This window comes from Heterocephalus glaber, unplaced genomic scaffold, assembly GCF_053883595.1.
Source record: "Heterocephalus glaber isolate CG9 unplaced genomic scaffold, H.glaber_assembly_v1.0 deba00001593, whole genome shotgun sequence".
NCBI lineage: Eukaryota > Metazoa > Chordata > Mammalia > Rodentia > Bathyergidae > Heterocephalus > Heterocephalus glaber.
The window spans coordinates 4,709,848-4,729,877 of record NW_028258368.1 but is presented as its reverse complement, the minus strand read 5'-3'; the positions used below and the strand labels follow the sequence as shown (position 1 = coordinate 4,729,877).

The window sequence follows — 20,030 nt, the reverse complement described above, 5'->3', positions numbered from 1 at the left end:
GTTTGCTAGAACAAAATACCTTAGACAACAAAGATTTATTTCTTATGGTTCTGGAGGCCAAAAAGCCCAAGCCAAAGGTGCCAGAAGGTTTGGTGTCTGACAGGTAGGTGGCGCTTCAATGGCACGAGTCTCACTCAACAAGCGACTTAATCACTTCCCGAAGCCGGCACCTCTGAATATGGGAGGGACTCCAACATTCAGACCATAGCAAGTTGTTTATGAAAATATATAAATCAAGCATGCTCTTTTCCACAGTCTTTAGAAAATGAAAATGTCCTAGGAATGGTTACAGTGACAAGCATTTAAACATAAATCAAAAGCCCCAAAGTTATCACAGTGCAAAGTTTCCTATGAGAAACATACACATTTGTAAAATAAACAAACAAATAAAAGGAGGCAATCTGAGTAATAAAGCTACGACACCACGAGAGAACTCCAAAGAAATTCATGCCTGAATCTACAGACCCCCACCCCCTCACCCCATCTACTTACAGGAGTTTTGATCTCCTCTCAGATATTGTGTTTATTTAACACACATCTCAGCACACCTGGCTTATCAGTGTACTTCAGGATAGGGCTTAGCATTATGGCAGAGCGAGCTGGATTTTCTGCTTTAAGCTGAATGTTCCCTGGGACTTCCTGTTCCAGCAAAAGATCTGTTTGTCTTCTCCTCTCAACACTTGAGACTAAATTTGTCCCAGTCTGAGCTCTCTCTTTTCCTCCCTCCTCTGCTTTGTCTCCTTGCTGCCTGATTAGGCCTCACCAACATCCAGACTGTCTGGTGAGCTCAGACCCCAACTGATTGCACCCCTACAATCTCTCACCTCCTCATTATTATGATGTCCACTCCCTCCCGTCCCATCTCCCACCTGTGTGTGACAGTCTCCTCCTGGGGCCCCCTCCCCACCCCCCGGCCTACTCACTGCCACCTGTTACCTTCTTTGGGTGCTGCATTCACAAGTGCTCTTCCAAAACTTAACAGCTTGAGTTCCTATACCACAGGTCCAAATTCAGCCTAGTACTTAATTAGGAACCCTCGTCTTTTATAAAGATGCAGCTCTATGGTGCTGAAGCATACAAGACTATATGGCTGGCAGCTTCCTGCCTCGGTTGTCACTGTAAAGGTAAATTAAAGTCTGTACCAGGGCACTGTGAGCTGCCCATACATAGGGTTTGTGAGAAGTCTGGACTGGAACATGCTTTGTTCATTTTACTTCCTGCCTTTGCTTAAATTGTCATCACACATATGGCTCCCAATTCTGGCCTGCAGTACTCTTCTACTATAGACCTAGGTGGTTCAAATTATTGTCCTCCAGGGTCCAGGTTCTGCTCAATCCCTTGGTCAGCATCAGATCTCAATTTCACATGCTGACCTGAAGGGTCACTTAGTTCATGTCTTGACATCCCAGAAAGTTCAAAGGCATCCCAGCAGGGGTTAGGCTGAGCACTTTTTCTGCTCCCATTACCACAAAAGCACATACTGTCTTTACACTGAGAAAAATTCTTTGACAATGATTTTCAAGGACCTTGCAAATTCCCATCTCCTGTTCTCATGAGGAAGAGGTTTCAGGTGAACCCAAGTGACCAGAATTAGATTTTATGAAATGGTATGGTGGCAAATGGATGAAGAGTTAATCTAGAGAGAGGAGTTTTCAGGCTGGTTCTTTTTTTAAATTTATATCTTTATTGGTACATTTTGGGTATACAATACATTTACATTTATCATTGGGTGCTTGTACCTGAACATGATGTATCTTAGTTCTTATTTTTTCCGCCATTACCTGTGCGTCCTTCACCCTCAGGCTGGTTCTTTTACAGATGCTTCCAGTTTTCATTAACTTTGTTTTCTCTGGCAATGTCCATTCATGGAAAATAAAATAAAATAGTAGTGATTCTGCTGCAAGGAAAAACTGCAGCTAGAAAAAAATATTTTCTACAAATTATACTATTAACAGGAGATTTCTGAAACCTTAGGTTCCATTAAGGACTTTCTGTAAAACATTGCTAGAACTGAAAGTGTCAAGATGATTCTGAATTAGATATATGGCAGTGGTGGTGAACCTATGGCACGCATGCCACAGTGGGCTGTTTGTATCATTGAAAACTCTAAAAGGTTTGCCATCACTGATATATGAGATTGTAGAAGTACTGTCAAGCCACTCTCAGCATTTTATGGTACCCTATCAATGTATATAATTTTTACATGTCATTAAACATACTTTTTAAAAAGCAAGGGCAAGAGGGCCAGGGACTAAGCTCAGTGGTTCCACTGCCTGCCTTGCAAGCACAAGGTCCTGAGTTTGATCCTCAGTACCAAAAAAAAAAAGCAAGGGCAAGAAATCCTCAAATACAATCATGGATGCATGTAGGGTGGATGGGTGATGTTATGGTTTAGATCTAAAATGTTCCCCAAAATTTTCATGTTTAGAAGTGGGGCTTTTGGAAGGTGACTTGATCACAGGCTGCTATACTCACCAGTGGATCCCTCCATTGGTGAGTTCAGAGCTGGCTGTGCTGCTAGGGTTGGGGCCTGGTTGGAGGTGGGTCACTGGGGACCTAAACTGGAAGGGTGTATTCTCAACTGCAGCTCCTCCCTTTTCTCTGCTTCCTGGCTGCACAATTTTCCTCCACCAAGCTCTTCCATTCTGCCTTGGACCTGGCTGACCATGGACTGAACCCATTGAAAATGTGAGCTATATTAAACCTCTTCTTTTTTAAATTGTGTCTATGGAGTATTTTGTCCCGGTGATGGGGAAGTGACTAATGCACACAGAATCCAAGCAAAGCTGCCTCAGCTCTGATTTTATTTAAGTTTCCAATAGTCCTTCAGTCCAACAAGGTCTTTCACATGTGGGGTCCATTTTTGGATGCTGCTGCAGTGTGGGACGTAGAGAGGTCACTCCCTTTGTGGGGTGTGATACTCTCTCTACCACCTGGCAGTTGTACACTCTTTGACCATTTACTTCAATTCCCTGTGACATTAACTCAGAAATGGACTATTCTAACATCCACTTCCTAATCCTGTTTCTAGGGAGATCATACATGGGAAGCACTTAGAGCAGCTCAGGTATGGCACCCATGAGTATGCCACCTGCAAAGCTGTGCTGTTACTGTGACTAGCATCCTGTCACCGTACTTCCTGCAGGGGACTTGAGAAGGTTAAATGAAAGAACACTCACCATGACAGGCTACACAGTTCGGGCCTGGAACAAAATGAAAATCCAGGGTAATTCAAAAGCTAAGAATTTCTGGGGAAGAGGATCTAACGATGGGGAGGTTGGAAGGGAAAGGGAATAAAAAGAGTTAAGATATGTTACGTACGTGTGTACGTACCTACTTCCCACAGTGAATGTGATCATTTGTAGTACAAACATACTAAACAAAAATGAAAACGAAAAAACACTACTAAGAATTTCAACAAAGCGTTAAACAGAGGGCAGCCAGGACCCTCCCACCCCCAACCCCCGTGCAAGCCTCAGGTTGCCTGCCCATGAAGGGGACCCTGGGGCTCGGAGACGTATCTGCATACAGTAGGTGCAAAATAAATGCTCTGTTCACGTTGGAGTCCTCAAGCTCCGACTGCGCACGCCCCTGCACTGTGAATACTGACAGCTCACTGTCCCTCGCCCACCGCAGGTGACACCAGTTTTGAGGCTGAGGTCGCCCAGCGCCCGGGCGGGTCTAGTGTGCAGCCAGGCGTGGCTGCCCTGTCTAGGTGTTTACCGGTTGCCCAGGAGACGCATGGCCGCCTCAGCAGCCATGAGCCGCCGCGGCTCCCCCGGCTCCCGGAGCCTCGACCCGACCTGCGACGCCGCGGCGGGCGCCCGGTCGACTGCGCCTGAGGTACAGTCCCAGCGGCGGCCCCTGGCAGCTAGGACCCAGATCCCAGCGAGGGAGGCGCCGGGGCCAGACGACCCCAGGGGCACGGTTCCTGTGCACCCGGGTGCTCCTGACTGCGCGGTCCCGCCCGGACAGCGCATGGGGGGAGCGGGACGGCTAATTTTAGAAATGATGAGCAGGTCAGGAATTAGTAAAATGAGCCTGAATTTTCTTTTTAAGGTTGTGTCATGCCACTTCTTTGACCTTTTAGAGTGGTTAAATTCGACAGATGGGCCGCTCCTGTCCCCGCCCCCGGAGCATACAGGCAGTTCCCGCCCTAACTTCCCGGCTTCGCTGCTGAGACGTGCCTGTGAGCACTCCAGAGCTGGGCGCTAGGAGTAACGCGGCCGGGGGAGGTCGCCAACACCCGCGTTGCTAACCACTCCGGAAACAGTAATTAAGTTGTCGTTGGACTCGTTTACTCCCACGAGTTACTTAGACACGGGGAACTCGGAGATGTCAGATATGCTATGGACACACGCACGCTCTCCATGAGGAATTCTGGAGGGCTCAGCCTGGGCTGAGTCTTACCACCTCTGGGGCCGCCACCGGTCCCCCAGGTACTCTGTGTTCTGGAGCATTTGCTAGAGAAGCAGAATTGTGCTCAACAGAGGCTGTTAGAGGGGCCCTCGGCATATAAGTCCCTGGGGGAAGTTGGGCTCCAAGCAGCGCTTGCATTCCCCAACACGCTACCACAATTCTACTAATCAGCACGTTTGATTGTTGCTTTGCATCCCCACATTTAGATTTTCCCGATTCCTAATGTATTTGTGGAAAAGTAGTACCAATAAAACTAATTTTTCTGCCATCGGGCATTTTCATATTCCATATTACATTTTATCTCAATATGGTCTTGGTCTTTATAAACGAAGACTATCAGCCCATATATACGCACCAAGTATTTCTATTATTATTTTTTGGTTATGTATTTTTGGTGAGCAAAGCAAGTTAAAACATCATGACCCTTCCATCCTAAAAGCTCTGGTGTAAATTTTCTAATAAAGAATTTAATAATTTAAGTACAATGGATCAAATTCAGAATACCATACTTAGCATTTTTGCAATAATCTACTTACTCCAATAGTACACCATCTGCTCAAATTTTGTCAATACTCCCAGTTATGACATTTATTGAAAAAATTTTTTCACTCGTAGATCACACACATTTAGTTGTTACATCTTAGTTTCTTTGTTTGAAATTAATTTTATTTGTGCATTTTAGATATACACAATGATAACATTCATCATAGGGAATTTGTAGCTATACATGATATATGTTGCTTCTTTTTTTCCCCTTTCCCTCCCCTCAACCCTTCTTCCTCTCCTTATTTATAAAAACTGTTTCCATTTTTTCCTTCTATTCCCTTTTTTTCCCTTTCCCTTCCTTTTTCCCCCTTTTCCCCCTTCCTAGTTCCCCTTCCCATTTGAACATTTTCTTCCTGCTTCACAATATCTCTTATACATTTTGGTCCTTATTTACACTTTCTGTTTCTCATACCAGAGAAACCATGCCACATTTAAACATGTGTGCCTCATTTACTTCAGAGTATGGTCTCAAGGTGCATCCATTTATCTAGAAATGTCTCAAGTCCATCCTTCTTTATGGCAGAGTAGTACTTCATTGGATAAGAAAACTACATCTTTGTGCATTCATTGATTGATGGGCATTGGGGCTGTTTCCAAGATTTAGCTATTAAAACTGTGCCCCTATGGGCTGGGGATTTAGCTCAGTGGTTTTGTCACTTGCTGACAAGCGCAGGGACCTGAGTTTGATCCCCAGTACCAAAAAAAACACACACAAAAAACTGTGCCACTATAAACATGGGTGAGAATATATTGCTGTGGTACAATGCTTTAAACTCTTTCAAGAAGATACCCACAAGAAGAGGAATGGCTGGGGTCAAATGAAACATCTAGTTTTAGTTTTTTGAGGAATCTACATACTGATTTCCACAGTGGTTGTACCAGTCTACACTCTCACCAACAGTGGAGAAGGGTTCTTTTTTCCTTCCAGCTCTGCCAGTATTTGTTATTGGTTGATTTCTTAATAATTGCCATCCTTTCTGGAATGAGATGGAATCTTAATGTTGTTTTAATTTGCATCTCTCGAATGACTAGTGATGCTGAACTTTTTTTCATATATTTATTTGTTGTTTCTACTTCTTCACCTGAAAAGTCTGTTCAGTTCAGATGCCCATTTTTAGGTTGGGTCTTTTTTTTTTGTACCGGGGATCAAACTTGGGACCTTGTGCTTGTAAAGCAGGCTGTGGAACCACTGAGCTAAATCCCCGGTCCCTAGGTTGGGAATTAAATATCGGGGGGGGGTGTTGGATTTTTTAAAGTTCTTTACATATTCCAGATATTAGTCCTTTGTCTGAAGAACAGCTGGAAAAATTTTTTTCCCACTCTGTGGATTGTCTTTTCGCTCTGTTGATGGTTTCTTTTGCTGTACAAAGGCTTTTTAATAATATGAGATCCCAGTTGTTGATTCTTTGTAATAGTTCTTGTGGGATTGGAGTTTTGGTCACAAAGTCTCTGCCTTCACCAATGTCTTCAAGAGTTCTGTCTATTCTATCTTCCAGCAGATTTGGTGTTTCTTTTTTAATATTTAGATCTTTGATTCATTTTTTTTTTGTTCCAGGGATTGAACTCAGGACCTTGCACTTGTGAGGCAGGTGCAGTGCCACTGAGCTAAATCTCCGGCTCTCATTTTGATTTTAGTTTAGTGGGTCATGAGAGATATGGGTCTAGATTTAGTCTTTAGCCTGTGAAAACCAGTTTTCCCAGCAGTATTTATTAAAGAGATTATCTTCCTTCCAATGAAGGTGATTGGCTCCTTTGTCAAATATAAAGTGGCTGAGTGTGTTTGGAGTTGCTTTTGCATCTTCTAGTTTGTTCCACTGATCCTCGGGTCTTCCCCCCTGCCCCCCCTTTTAAATCACAGTAGCTTTGTAGTGTAATTTTAAGTCAGGGATTGTGATGCCACCTGCTCAGAATTGCTTTTGCAATTCTAGGTCTCTTCTGGTTCCATGTGAGTGTTAGGATTGTTTTGTCTAATTCTGTGAGATATACTATTGTATTTTGGTCAAGACTGCATTAAATCTGTATAACAATTTTGGGAGTATGGCCATTTTCACTCTTTGGTTCTTTCTATCCAAAAACAAGAGATATCTTTCCAATATCCTCTTTGACCTCCTTTTTCAGAGTACGTAGTTTTCCATGTAAAGGTCTTTTACTTCCTTCATTAGGTTAATTCATAAGTATTTCATTTTTCCCAATGCTATTGTGAAAGATGTGGTTTCCCTAATTTCTCTCTCAGTGAGTTTATTATTTGTGTACAGGAATGGTATTGACTTTTGAGTATTGACTTTGTATCCAGCTATGCTACTGAATTTAGTTATTGAATTTAGAAGTCTGTGGTGGAGTTTTTGGGTCTTCTATGCAGAGTGTTATGTCATCCACAAATAATGATAATTTAACTTCTTTTCCTATCCTCATTCCTTTTATTTCTTTCTCTTCTCTAGTTGCTCTGGTTAATATTTCTAGAACTATATTGAATAAAAGGGGACTTCCTCTTCTTGTTCCTGATTTTAGAGTGAAAAATTTCACTTGACCACTTAGTATGATGTTGGCTGTTGGTTTGCCATAGATGGCTTTTATCAGATTGAGATAAAGACCATCTATTCCAATTTTCTGTGGGGTTTTTTTTTTATCATGAATTCTTGTTGGACTTTGTCAAATGCTTTTTCTGCATCTATTGAGATGATCATGGGGTTTTTGTCCTTGGCTCTGTTAACATGGAGTATTGTTGAACCATTCCTGCATCCCTGGGATGAATCCTACTTGGTCATGGCATATAACCTTCTTGATGATCTTCTGCATTCCATTTGCCAGTATCTTATTGAAGATTTTTGCAGCTATGTTTATTAGGGATATTGGCCTGTAGCTTCTCCTTTTTTTTGTTGGATCCTTCTCTGGTTTTGGTATCATGGTAATGCTTATTTCCAGGAATGGGTTTGGGGGTATTGCTTCCATTTTAATTTCATTAAAGAGTTTGAGGAATAATGCCATTAGATCTTCTCTAAATTTCTTATGGAATTCAGAGGTGAATCCATCAGGACCTGGGTTTTCTTTGTTGGTAGCTTAAAAAATTAAATTTATTGGTACATTGTAGGTGTACATAATGATCACATTCATATAAATTTACCTGTACATGATATATATTAGTTCTTATTTTTTCCATTCCCCTTCCCTCCCTTAAACCCTTCCATTCCTTCTTCTTGACAAGAGCTTTGTTTCCATTTTTTCCTTCTTTTCTCATTTTTTCTTTCCCTTCTTTCCTTTCTCCCACCCCCTTCTCTAGTTCCCCTTCCCCTTTCAATATTTTCTTCCTATTTTACAATATCTATTATATATTTTGGTCCTCATTTACACTTTCAATTTCTCATACCAGAGAAACAATGCAGTATTTACGTGTATGTCAGATTTATTTCACTTAAGAATATGGTCTTAAGGTTCATCCATTTAGCTATGAATGTCTCTAGTTTATCTTTCTTTATGGCTGAGTAGTACTCCATTTTATAAAAGAACTACATCTTCTTCATCCATTCATCGATTGAAAGGCATTTGGGCTGTTTCCAAGATTTAGCTATTACAAACTGTGCTGCTATAAACATAAGCATGCATATATTGTTGTGGTATGATGCTTTCAATTCTTTCAAGAATATACCAAGAAGGAGAATAGTTGGATCAAACAGAACCTCTAGTATTAGTTTTTTGAAGAATCACCACACTGATTTCCACAGTGGTTGCACCTGCCTACACTCCCATGTTGGTAGGTTTTAAATTACATCTTCTGTTTTATTGAGTGATTTTGGTTTATTTAGAATTTTGTATTTTCTTGATTCAGCCCTGGTAATTCATATGTATCTGGGAATTTGTCCATTCCGTCTGTGTTTTACTTCTTATTAGAATGCACGTTGTTGAAGGAGGTACTGATGATCTTCCGGATTTCTGCAGGATCTGTTGATTTTACCCTTTTCATTCCTAATTGCCTGTATTTGAATCTTTTCTTTCCTTTTTTTGATAAGGTTGGCTAAGGGTTTGTCAATTTTATTTAATGTTTCAAAGAACCAACTCTTCAATTCATTGATTCTTTGTATTGTTTTCTTAGTCTCAATTGCATTAATTTCTGCTCTGATCTTTATAATTTCCTCCCTCGTATAAGCTTTGGGCATGACTTACTCTTCTTTTTCTAGAAATTTGAGGTTCAACATTAGGTTGTTTATTTGAGCTTTCTTTGTTTTTCTGATATGAGAATTCCCCTCTATAAATTGTCCTGGTAGGACTGCTTTCATTGCACCCCATAAGTTCCAGTATGTTGTACTGGCATTTATCATTTAATTATAGAAACTGTCTAATTTTTTCTTTAATGTCATCTGTTACTCATTGGTTGTTTAGGAGGGTGCTATTTAATTTCTATTTGTTTATGAAGTTCTTGTGGTTTCTTTTGCCATTGATTTCCAAATTCATTTCACTATGGTCTGGTAATATTTATGAGATAATTTTAGTTCCTTTGTATTTACTTCAGCATGTTCTATGAGCTAATATGTGGTCCGTTTTGGAGAATGCCCTGTGTGCAGCTGAGAAAAATGCATATTCTTTTTTTCTCCCATAAGTTTATTGGTACATTTTAGGTATACATTACAGTCACATTCATCATTGGGAATTTGTACCTTTATATGATATAGCATGGTTCTTGTTTTTTCCCATTCCCCTTCCCTCCCTTCCACCTTCCCTATTTATAAAAGCATGGTTTTCATTTTTTCCTTCTATTCTCATTTTTTCTTTTCCTACTTTCTTTTCTCTCACCCTCCCTCCCTATTTCCCCTTCCTCTTTGAACCTTTTCTTCATATTTCACATTATCTATTATACATTTCGGTCCTCATCTACATATTCAGTTTCTCACACTAGAGAGGCAATGCGGTATTAACACATGTGTGTCCTATTTATTTCACTTAAGAGTATGGCCTCAATGTACAACCATTCAGCTATAAATGTCTCTGGTTTATCATTCTTTATGGCTGAGCAGCACTGCATTTTATTTAAAAAATATGTTTTTTATCCAGTCACCAGTTGATAGGCATTTGGGCCATTTCCAAGATAAGAATGCATATTCTGATGTGGGGTGGAACACTCTGTAGACATCTATTAAGTCCATTTGTTAACAGGTTTGGTTCAGTTCTGATATTTCTCTGTTGTTTTTTTTTGTCTAGTTGATCTATTTGTGATAGTGGAATATTGAGGACCCCCCCATTATAATTTTATTATTGTTTATCTGATTTTTCATGTCCATTAATATTTGTTTTGTATAGTTGAGTGCATTGGTATTTAATGCATATGTATTTATGATTGTTATCTCTTCTTCTTAAATTGTTCCCTTATCAAAGATGTAGTGACCTTCTTTGTCTCTCTTGATCAGTTTTGGCTTGAAATCCACTTTGTCTGTAAATATAATGGCTAATCCTGCTTTTTTCCAGGTTCCTTTCAGATGAAGTATTGTTTTCCATCCTCTGACTTTCATCTATGAATTTCTTTTTGAGTTAAGTGTGTTTCTTGTATGCAGTATGTTGTTGGATCTTGTTTCTTGATCTATTTTGCCAGTCTGTTTCTTTTGATTGGTGAATTGAGACCATTTACATTGACTTTTATAGCTGATATATATTGACTTATCCTTATCATGTTATTTTTCTATTGTTGGTTCTCTTTCTTTTTGCTCTGTTTGATTTGTTGCCTTGCTTGCTGGACTCATTCCATTGGGATTCATGGAGTTGTAGTCTTCATTATCTCTTTTTAGAACACCCTTCAGAACATTTTGGAGTGCTAGTTTGGCGATCATGAATTTCTTCAGGTGTCCTTTGTGATAGAAGTATCTTATTTCTCCATCAATCTTGAAAGATAGTTTTGTGGGGGTATTTTAATTTTGGTTGGAGGTTGTTTTATTTTAGGGCTTGAAATACTTTACTTCAAGCTCTCCTTGACTTAAATGTTTGTGTTGAGATGTCTGCTGTAATTCTGATGGGCTTTCCTTTGTAAGTGATTTGTTTCTTTTCTCTAACAGTTTTTAACATTCTGTTCTTGGTTATATTTGTGGTATCCTGACCATTATGTGCTTCAGGGTAGATTTTTAAAATCATAGCTAATTATAGTTCTATGTGCCTCATTTACCAGTATGTCAAATTCTTTTTTCCTGCTTGGGAAGCTTTGTGCCATTACTTCTATGAACAGGGTTTTTATGTCATTTGCACTATTTCCTGTTTTTTCATTGACTCCAATCCATCTTATATTATTCTTTTTTGCATCATTCATCAGCTGTTGGGTTGATTTTCAATGATCCCTTGATATTTTGTATAAATCTTTTTTTTTTTTTTGGTACTAGGGATTGAACTCAGGACCTTGTGCTTGAGAGGCAGGTGCCAGAACCACTGAGCTAAATCCCTGGCCCAATCCCTTGCTATTTTAAAGAAATCTTTCCTTTCATGATCACTAACTGCAATTCTGTCTTCTAGATCTGATATTCTGTCCTCACATTGGTTCATTCTGCTGGGTATACTTTTAATAGAATTTTTAATCTCCTGGATATCTGCTTGAATCTGTTTTGTGGATTCCATTTCTTTCCTATGTTGGGCCTTCATGATTTCCATAATTTTCCTGAGCTTCTCTATTTTTAAAAATTGGTATCTTCTCTAGATTCACCAACCATGCCCTTCAGTATGGTCATCATCTCTGAAGTTATGGAGAAATTATTTCTGATTTGATTTTTTTCTAGAGCCTCATTCATTTGCTTTGTTACTGTTACAACTTCAGAGAGTTCGGGTGGGTGGCTTTCAAACTGTTCCACCTCATTGGCCCCTGGGTTTGCCTTTGTCAAGCTGAAAGTCTGGGTTTACATCTTGCTTCCATGCTTTCTCATTATTTATATATTTATTTTTAGTTAAATTCCTGCATTGAGGCTTGTTTATAGCAGGTATCCTTATTTCTAGTATCGTGAACCCTTAGGAAGTGACTACTTCTCAGTGATATCTTCTAGTTGTAGCTGGCTTTTGGGTTTTGAGTCTGTTGCAAGATCCTACCTCTTCAACTTATTAGAGGTGAGAAATTGCTGCCTATTTGGCCTAGAGTCTGATTATTTGACACTGGACTATAGTACTGTTTAAGACCATTAGGCATTCTCAGACTTGTCATACAAGGAAGAACAACTGAGTGGAATAATCATGTCACCTTGTCTAAAGTAGCATAATTGCTAATAACCATAGCATCAAACATACCCTAGAGGGGCATTTAGCTCAGTGGCACTATGCCTGCCTTGCAAGTGCAAGGTCCTGAGTTTGATCTCTGGTACCAAAATTAAAACAAACAAGCAAAAACAAAACAAAACAACAAAAAAATACACCACATCCTAGAAAATAACAAAGTATGGTAACTGTTAATTTGCCACCTTTATCTATATGAAGAGGATATGTAGTTATATAATCAAATCTAAAACAAATCAGAAAATTTTGTACCATAAATATTCCCCTCAATATGGTGATTTTACCCTTAGGGAAGAAAATTTAAAAGGGAGTAAAGGAAAAAAATAGACAAACAGAAGAAGAGAAAGGGATTAGAAACAAGGCTGAAGGACAAAAGAAGATTATGGAAGCTTTTGGAACTGGTGAAGAAGACAGTAGGGAAAGACAGAAGGAAAAAACAGAAACTAAACCAAACCAAAATAACAACAACAATAAAAAATACAAAGAATGTTCTCACTCATATCAAAACAAGAATAAGAAAAAGAGAAAAAAGAGAAAAAAATAAATTCAAAAAGCAAAGCAAAGAAAAAAAGCAGGAAAAAATGTTCACCTCAGGGCGTGTTTCTGCTGTCACTTGTTGATAGAGGGTACAGAGAGAGCATAGATCTGTGTTGATTGATCCCAGCAAGCCAGCAGTAGAATTATGGCAGTGGTGGATAATCCCAGCAAATTTGGGCCTTTAGTTCCACTGAAGTTCAGGTTGCTTCTGGTTTCTGGCTGTGAGGCTGGGACCTGAGTTTTTCAGTCCACAACACTTCAAGTGCCTTTTGCTAGCTTGAATTTGGCTCCCTGCCAGCTTGAAGTTGGCCCCCTGACCTTCTGCTGACTTGAATTTTGTTGTGCCTCACCCTGACACTTGGAGCTGCTAGGTGGAGTCAACCCACAGCTACTCTGAGTTCTAACTTGGCCCTTTGCCAAAATAGCTACCAGCCAATCATCCACTTCTTGGGGGGAAGGGGCATCTGATCCCAGATAAGTCACCAGCCACTGCAGTCCACAGCATACACTGCTCTGTTCCATTGGCGCATTTCTCACTGGAGGCCCCTGGGGTTGCCAGTAGTCACTGTGCCTCTGCAGGTTCGAGCCATTCCTCCCATGCTGAGAGCCAGGGATCAGGGAGAAAGTGCCACTTGCCCCTTCCCTCTTCTGCATTGTGGTCCCTCTCTTCACTCTCTCCATGGGCTTCAATTCTTGCATCAGATCCTTGCTGGGTCCCAGGGACCCATTTCCCTCCTCCTTCTCTTCCTCACATTGCTATATTCCAGTGGCTGGAATCAAAATATCAGAGAAACTGTTTCTCTGCTACTCACCATTCTGCCATCATCCCGGAAGTCCCATCCTAGTTTCTTTAAACCTGCAATAATTCCTCCACTTAAAAAAAGATCTGTTATGGGCTGGGGATTTAGCAAGCACAAGGTCCTGAGTTTGATCCTGCTACCAAAAAAAAAATCTGTTCTTCATAACTAGATATTTGGAGGACACTGCTTAAGACATATTATGTCTTGGTGGATCACATCAGGAGATGCCTGTTATCAGTTTGTCCTATTACTGGTGATACCCCCAAATGATAGTATCTGTTGGATGTTTCCAGTGTAAAGTAAAATTTTCTCTTTTAGAAATAAATTATTGATTAGATTAATTGAAAACGCTTATTGATTCAGATAGAGATTTTTAGGAAGTCACTACCTGTATACAGGAAAATTTCCACTAACATCTAGATTTTAATTGGCTTGAAAGAACTCAATTTTACTGAGAACAAAAGTAGAAAGTCAGTATTTATTACTGGCATATATCTTCAGTTTACAAAATGCTTCATCAAGGACAATCTTACAATTTTGGCAGGCAAGGCAGAAATTCCATTATGTGGATGAAGAAATGGCTTACTCACTTAACAAATGATGGAGCAGAGACTTAAATATCTTTCTTTTGGAAATTTTGTATTTTTTCCTCCTAAGTTGCACTGAAAAACATTAAAATACAAAGCAGGGATGGTATCTATCTCTCTGAAGTAGAGTAGAGCAGGGAGATAGGTATTAGCCTTGGAATCAAACTGGGTTCAGACAATCCTGATTTTACCTTCTCTGTGGCACCTTGGGCAAAAAAACTACTTAGTGTCTCAGAATTTAAGTGTCCTCAGTGGAAGCATGGAATCATAATCATAATACTTATCACATAGTGTTGTTTCAGAATTTCACAATAAATATGTGGAAGGCTCACAATAGTGTGTGTGACAGAGTAAGTGTTAATATGAATATGTATTAGTTCTTGTTCTTCTTCATAACTTCCAGAATTTGCCTTGGTATCACACTGCTACCATTGACTGCACCACATCAATACCTTGGCCAACACCTCAACATTCAGCTTATTGTGGACGTGGGTGAGGAATTAAGGAGGCAAACATGAATTTGATAGTCCTTGGTCTCCACGAAGAACTAAGAGTTCACAACCAGAGTAATAGACACACAAAAAAGATTACTGAGTTATCGGTGTCGTTCATGATCCAGATTGCATGCTGATCTTTTCTCAAGCTGAATTTATGTGTAATCAATTCATCAGCCGAGCTTTACTAGGCTAGGAAATGTGGTGAATATTGTTCTAAGAACAATATTATAAGCACTGAAGCAAAATGGCTCAAGCTGAGAGGAAAGAGATAAGCAGCTTTGGGCAGAACTGTGTAACTTTAGCCCTGCATTTTGAAATAATGCTACCAAGTGAAAAAGGTGACTGAGTTACAAAGTAGTATCATCAATCAGCAGAAAGCATAGCAGTACTTTAGTGGAAAGTGCTTGGATTTGGCGACAGGGCTACAAACAAATGGTGGGGTGGGCAGCAGCTCTTTTGCTATGTCAGTGTTTTCACATACCTAGAGGATCTGAATCAAAATTATGACTCAAGTATAAACCATTGCTGGGAAATTGGGCAAATGTCTTTCTTCTATATAATATAAGCATTAAGTGGAATAACTGCCTGAAGGAATCACTAAGAGGAGCAAATGTAAATAGCAACAATCTCTCAACAGCTACAGTTCCTCAAAGCAAAGACTTAGAGCTGATCCTATATAAATAAAAAGGAAGTAAAGTCTCTTTTTTTATCTCCCACCGTTTCCACTTTTTCAAAATTGCATAAAATACACATAACATAAAACGGATCATCTTCATCATTTTAAGCCTCCAGTTAGTTGCATTTAGTACATTCACATTGTTGTGCAACCATCATCATCATCCATCCAGATCTTTGCTCATCTTGCAAAACTGAAACTCTGTACTCAATAAACAATAACTAACTTCCCATTTCTCCTTCCCACAACCCTTGACAATCATCATTTGTTGTTGTTGTTGTCTTGAGACAGGGTCTCACTATGCAGTTCAGGCTGGCCTCGAACTCACCATGTAATCCAGGCTGGCTTTGAACTCGTGGTGGTCCTCTTCAGCCTCCCAAGTGCTGGGATTACAGGTGTGTGCCACCATATTTTCCCCATTTTACTTTCTGTTTCTATGAATTTGACCATTCTAGTAACCTCATAGAAATGGAATGATACTGTTTTTGTCCTTTTGTGACTGGCTTATTTCACATTGAATAATGTCTTCAAGGTTCATCCATGTTGTAGCACACATTAGAATCTCCTTCCATTTGAAGGCTGAATAATATTCTATTGAATGCATACACATTTCCTTATCCTTCCATTTATCCATGGACATATGGGTGGTTTGTACCTTTTGGGTTAATACTGCTGTGAACATGGGAAAGGAAATATCTCTTTGAAACTTTGCTTTCACTTTTTTTTGGGTGTGTAACCAGAAGTGGAGTTGCTGCATCCTATGGTAATTCTATTATTAATTTTTTGAGGAACTGCTGTACTGTTTTAAATTCCCACCAGCAATGTACAGTGCTTCCAATTTCTTTCCCACGCTTGTTATTTTCTCTCTTCCTCTGTATTTTACACTGTAGCCATTCTAATGGGTGTGAAGCGGTATCCATTTCTAATTTTTAAAAAACTATTTCCTCCATTCTTCTCTGCTTTAGCAAAATCAAGTTTAAGAAAGAAGCTGATTGTAATTACATGTTTCATAGTAATTTAAGTCAGAAGGTTCCCTTTTATAGGTATAAAGAATAAAATCTACATTCACTCAAAAAGGTAAGAAAGAAGAGAAAATGAAAGAGAAGTGAAAAAAAGACAACACAAAATGATAGTTGAAAGCATATGTATGTATCAGAAATTACAACAAACTAAATGCTCAGTTAGCTAACAAAAATAGATCCCATTTAAAAATATTTAAAAATGTTCTATTAATGAAAGAAAGATCTGAACAAAAGAATATGGAAAGGTTGAAAACAAAAGTCTATAAAAAGCTATATCAGGAAATAACTGAAATAAAGCTGATGACCATATTCATATTATGCCAAATACTTTAAAGATAGATTTTTACTAGAGGTAAAGAGAGTTACTGCAAAGTGTTAAAAGTTTTCATTCATCAGGGAGTTGTGACAATTTTAAATGTGTATGCACCTAATAACAACCTTGAAATAAAAGAACAAAATTTGAGAGAAACAAAAATCTGTGAGGACAAATAGACAAATCCACAAGTAGAGCAGAACATTTCAAACATACTCTTGGTGTTTGGTAGCTCAATCAGACAAAATTAAGGAAGAGAGCTAAATTGCAAACTGGTTATACTGTAGTAAAAAATTAAAAAACAAAATATTTGAGATATGGCTGGAAAAGTCAATAGTACCCCATTTTTCTTCCTTTTGCCATAGGAAGAAGTATCTTTAGATTATGAAATAATCAATTGGACATAGGCCTAGAAAGTATACTTTGTGGGGATTAAATTAGATTAATAATTAGATATTTTCTCCTTGTTTTAAATAAAAAAGAGCCTTATACCATTGCAAACAAACAATAAGTATGAAATCATGATAAAACATTAGAAAACACAACTGGAAAGGAATTCTACAAAATATCAGCCAATATTCTTCAAAAGTTTCAAGGTAATGATTGGGGGAAAACTAAGGAGAGATGAAAACTAGATGCAGTATCAGAGTCTGGGTTGGCTCCTGATCTGCAAAAGTATATTTATAGAAAAGCTGGAGTAATTTAAATAAGGTCTGTGGTTTAGTTAACAGAATTGTAACAATGCTAATTTCCTAGTTCTAATGAATGTACCTGGGTTATGCAAGTTGTTAACTTTAAGGAAAACTCAGTGAGGGGTATTCACTGTTCTGTTTTTGTAACTTTTCTGTAATTCTAAATTATTTCAGAATGAAAAGCTTTTAAAAAATAAATGATGACCCATTCATTCACTTACACATTGGACTTTGATATTCTCACTATACTATTTAGTTTCTCTGGGTATCTATTCTGTGACCAGCTGCCCTCAGAGGGCAGATGAAAGAACAGGTGGGGAGAGCTGTTTGAACACCACACAGTGAACAAGCTTTCTTTGCGTATTTTAAAGAGATGTGTGTGTATTTACTCAGTGTTAGCACATAGAATGTGCACCGTATGTCAAACAAAAGTGAATACTTCTTGGATTGAACAAAATCAACTCATTATAAAGATTTACTTTTTTTTTTTTCATGTTCAAGGACAGATGAAAATCTGTTTAATTGAAAAAGGGAGTAACATTTGCTGCATCAGGAATTATTTATGCTGTGTTCTTACCCAAGATTTCTTTCTTTTGCTTCCAATTTTTTTCCCTTTGAAATGTGCTTTGGAGACTTTGATCTAAGGGTGTGGAAGTTCAAACGCACTGGTGAAGTGGACCACAGCACCTCATTCTTCTTCTTATTGATACCAGCACAGCTATTGACTATAGCTCCTCTGTCTCCGTGTGTAGGTATTGGTTGAATAAATACACAATGCTTTTAAAAATAAATACAAAATTGTCTCCTTAGTAAAACAGGGAGTATGTCTGTCTGTAAAAATAAATATCGAAATTATACTTCTGAGTAACTGAGAGGAGATGATTTTTTCACCGACAAATTTACCCTACGCTTTTCTCCCTGAATCTACCCTATGAGCTTTCTTCAGAAATGTATTTTTTGGCATATTGGTGTCAGTTTAGTCTAACCTCAATGTCAGTGCAAAGGGGAACGATTTTAAGACTCAAGTATAATTATGACATTTCCCCAAATCTCTCGTAGTTTGGGGTAAAAGAAATGGATAGAATTTAAAGAAGGAAGTCGTGATGTTGAAATCTTGCGAATGTTTGGAGTACACTGAACTGAGAATGTAGGAGGAAATTTGGACCAGAAATATTCTCCTCGTGAGCCACTGGCCTCTCCTCTGGCACACACGTACTGGGCCTCACGCGCTCTGTTAAGCACTGAAAATACAGAAGCTCTTTCCTTTAGCAACCATAAGATAGCTGCCCATGGTAAAGCAGGCACCATTTTGGATAACGCCCCACTCTCAGAAAAGTTATAGTCTACAAAGGGAAAAAGATACAAAGGTAAAGAAATAGATAAGGTAATTTCTGGGAACAGTAAATGGTTTTGAAAACAATAGAGAGTGCCAGGTGCAGTAGCGCATGTCTTGTGTCTGTAATCCCAGCTAGGTGGGAGGGAGGCGGAGGGAGGAGGATCTGAGTCTGAGCCAAGCCTGGGGAGCTTTGGGAGATCCAGTCTTAAAGAATGAAGGGACTGAGGATGTAGCTCAATGGTAGAGTGCGTTCTTAGTGTGCGTGAGGCCCTGGGTCCAATCTCCAGTACGTCAAAGAATAAAAATAAAAAAGATAAAGGGAAAGAGGGGGAGTAGTCAGGTGGAGACTCAGTGGGGTGAAGGCAGGGTCCAGCTGGGACAGGGCAGGCAGGATGGGCTCTCCAAGATGACAGGAGATATTTGGGCTGAGTCCAAATGATCTGAGAGGTAATTCTTAGAAACAGCAAAAGCAACCACAGGCCTTTAGGGGGAAATGAGGTTGATATCTAAGAGTGGTTCAGCAACCCTTTCTTAATTGGGTGATAGCGTTTCCTCATGATTAAATTCGGACTAATCATTGTTTGGCAAATCTGTATGAGGTTTTGTGTTCCTCTCAGTATGTCCCGCAAGGTCCCGCATGCCACCTCCTCTCACTGTTAATGTTGGGAAAGGTACAACATCATAAAGACGAGGGAAGGCTGAGAAATGGAGACATAGCCACATGCAATGCTTTTAGTACTGCTCTGAGGAACCTCACTGGGATGGGTGGAGAATGAAATGGTATCATTGTGGATTTTTTTGTTTTTTTTTTGCTTTTTGCGATAGGGTCTTGCTATGCAGTTCAGGCTGGCCTTGAACTCACTATGTTGCCCAGGCTGGCCTCCAACTTACTGTGATCCTCCTGCCTCAGCCTCCTGAGTGCTGAGAGTATAGGCATGTACTAACATGCCCAGCTGGTGACCGATTTTGGTCTCTCTTTTATTTATTCCTAATCCTAATATTAGGATTACTGTCACTTTCATTAAATTCTGCATTTCAGACTAAGTATACTGTCTACAAATGTACCTTCTTCAGCTAAACAGCCAATGCTGAACGTTGTGGACATTGAGATCTTGCATTTTCTCTTTGTTTTTCTCTTGTCTTGATATTAATGTCTGTAAAGTGACTCTAGTGAACCTAATTTACTTGCTCACCTCCAAAAAGATCTCTCACTTGACCATATGAAGAAAATTTCAGGTATTCTATAAGCCTCTTTCTCTGTAAGTGTGCTAGGAGCTACATAAAACTTATAATCATTTAACAACCTGTAAATGAGTTGTCTTGTTTCTTTGAATTTGTACTTATCATTCAACAGTAATTTGGAGACTTCCTCATGCCC

The 20,030-nt window shown here is 39.2% G+C and overlaps 1 protein-coding gene across 1 annotated transcript in view; it reads left to right on the top strand.

Moving 5' to 3' along the window:
* The first annotated feature begins 3,721 nt into the window (after positions 1-3,721).
* The window catches only part of Ccdc170 (coiled-coil domain containing 170), a 103,124-nt gene continuing 86,815 nt past the window's right edge, over positions 3,722-20,030 (top strand). The window contains exon 1 of the mRNA XM_087193446.1: positions 3,722-3,843. Coding sequence (XP_087049572.1) covers positions 3,742-3,843 — 102 coding nt within the window. The 5' untranslated portion in view covers positions 3,722-3,741. The remainder of the gene's footprint in view (positions 3,844-20,030) is intronic.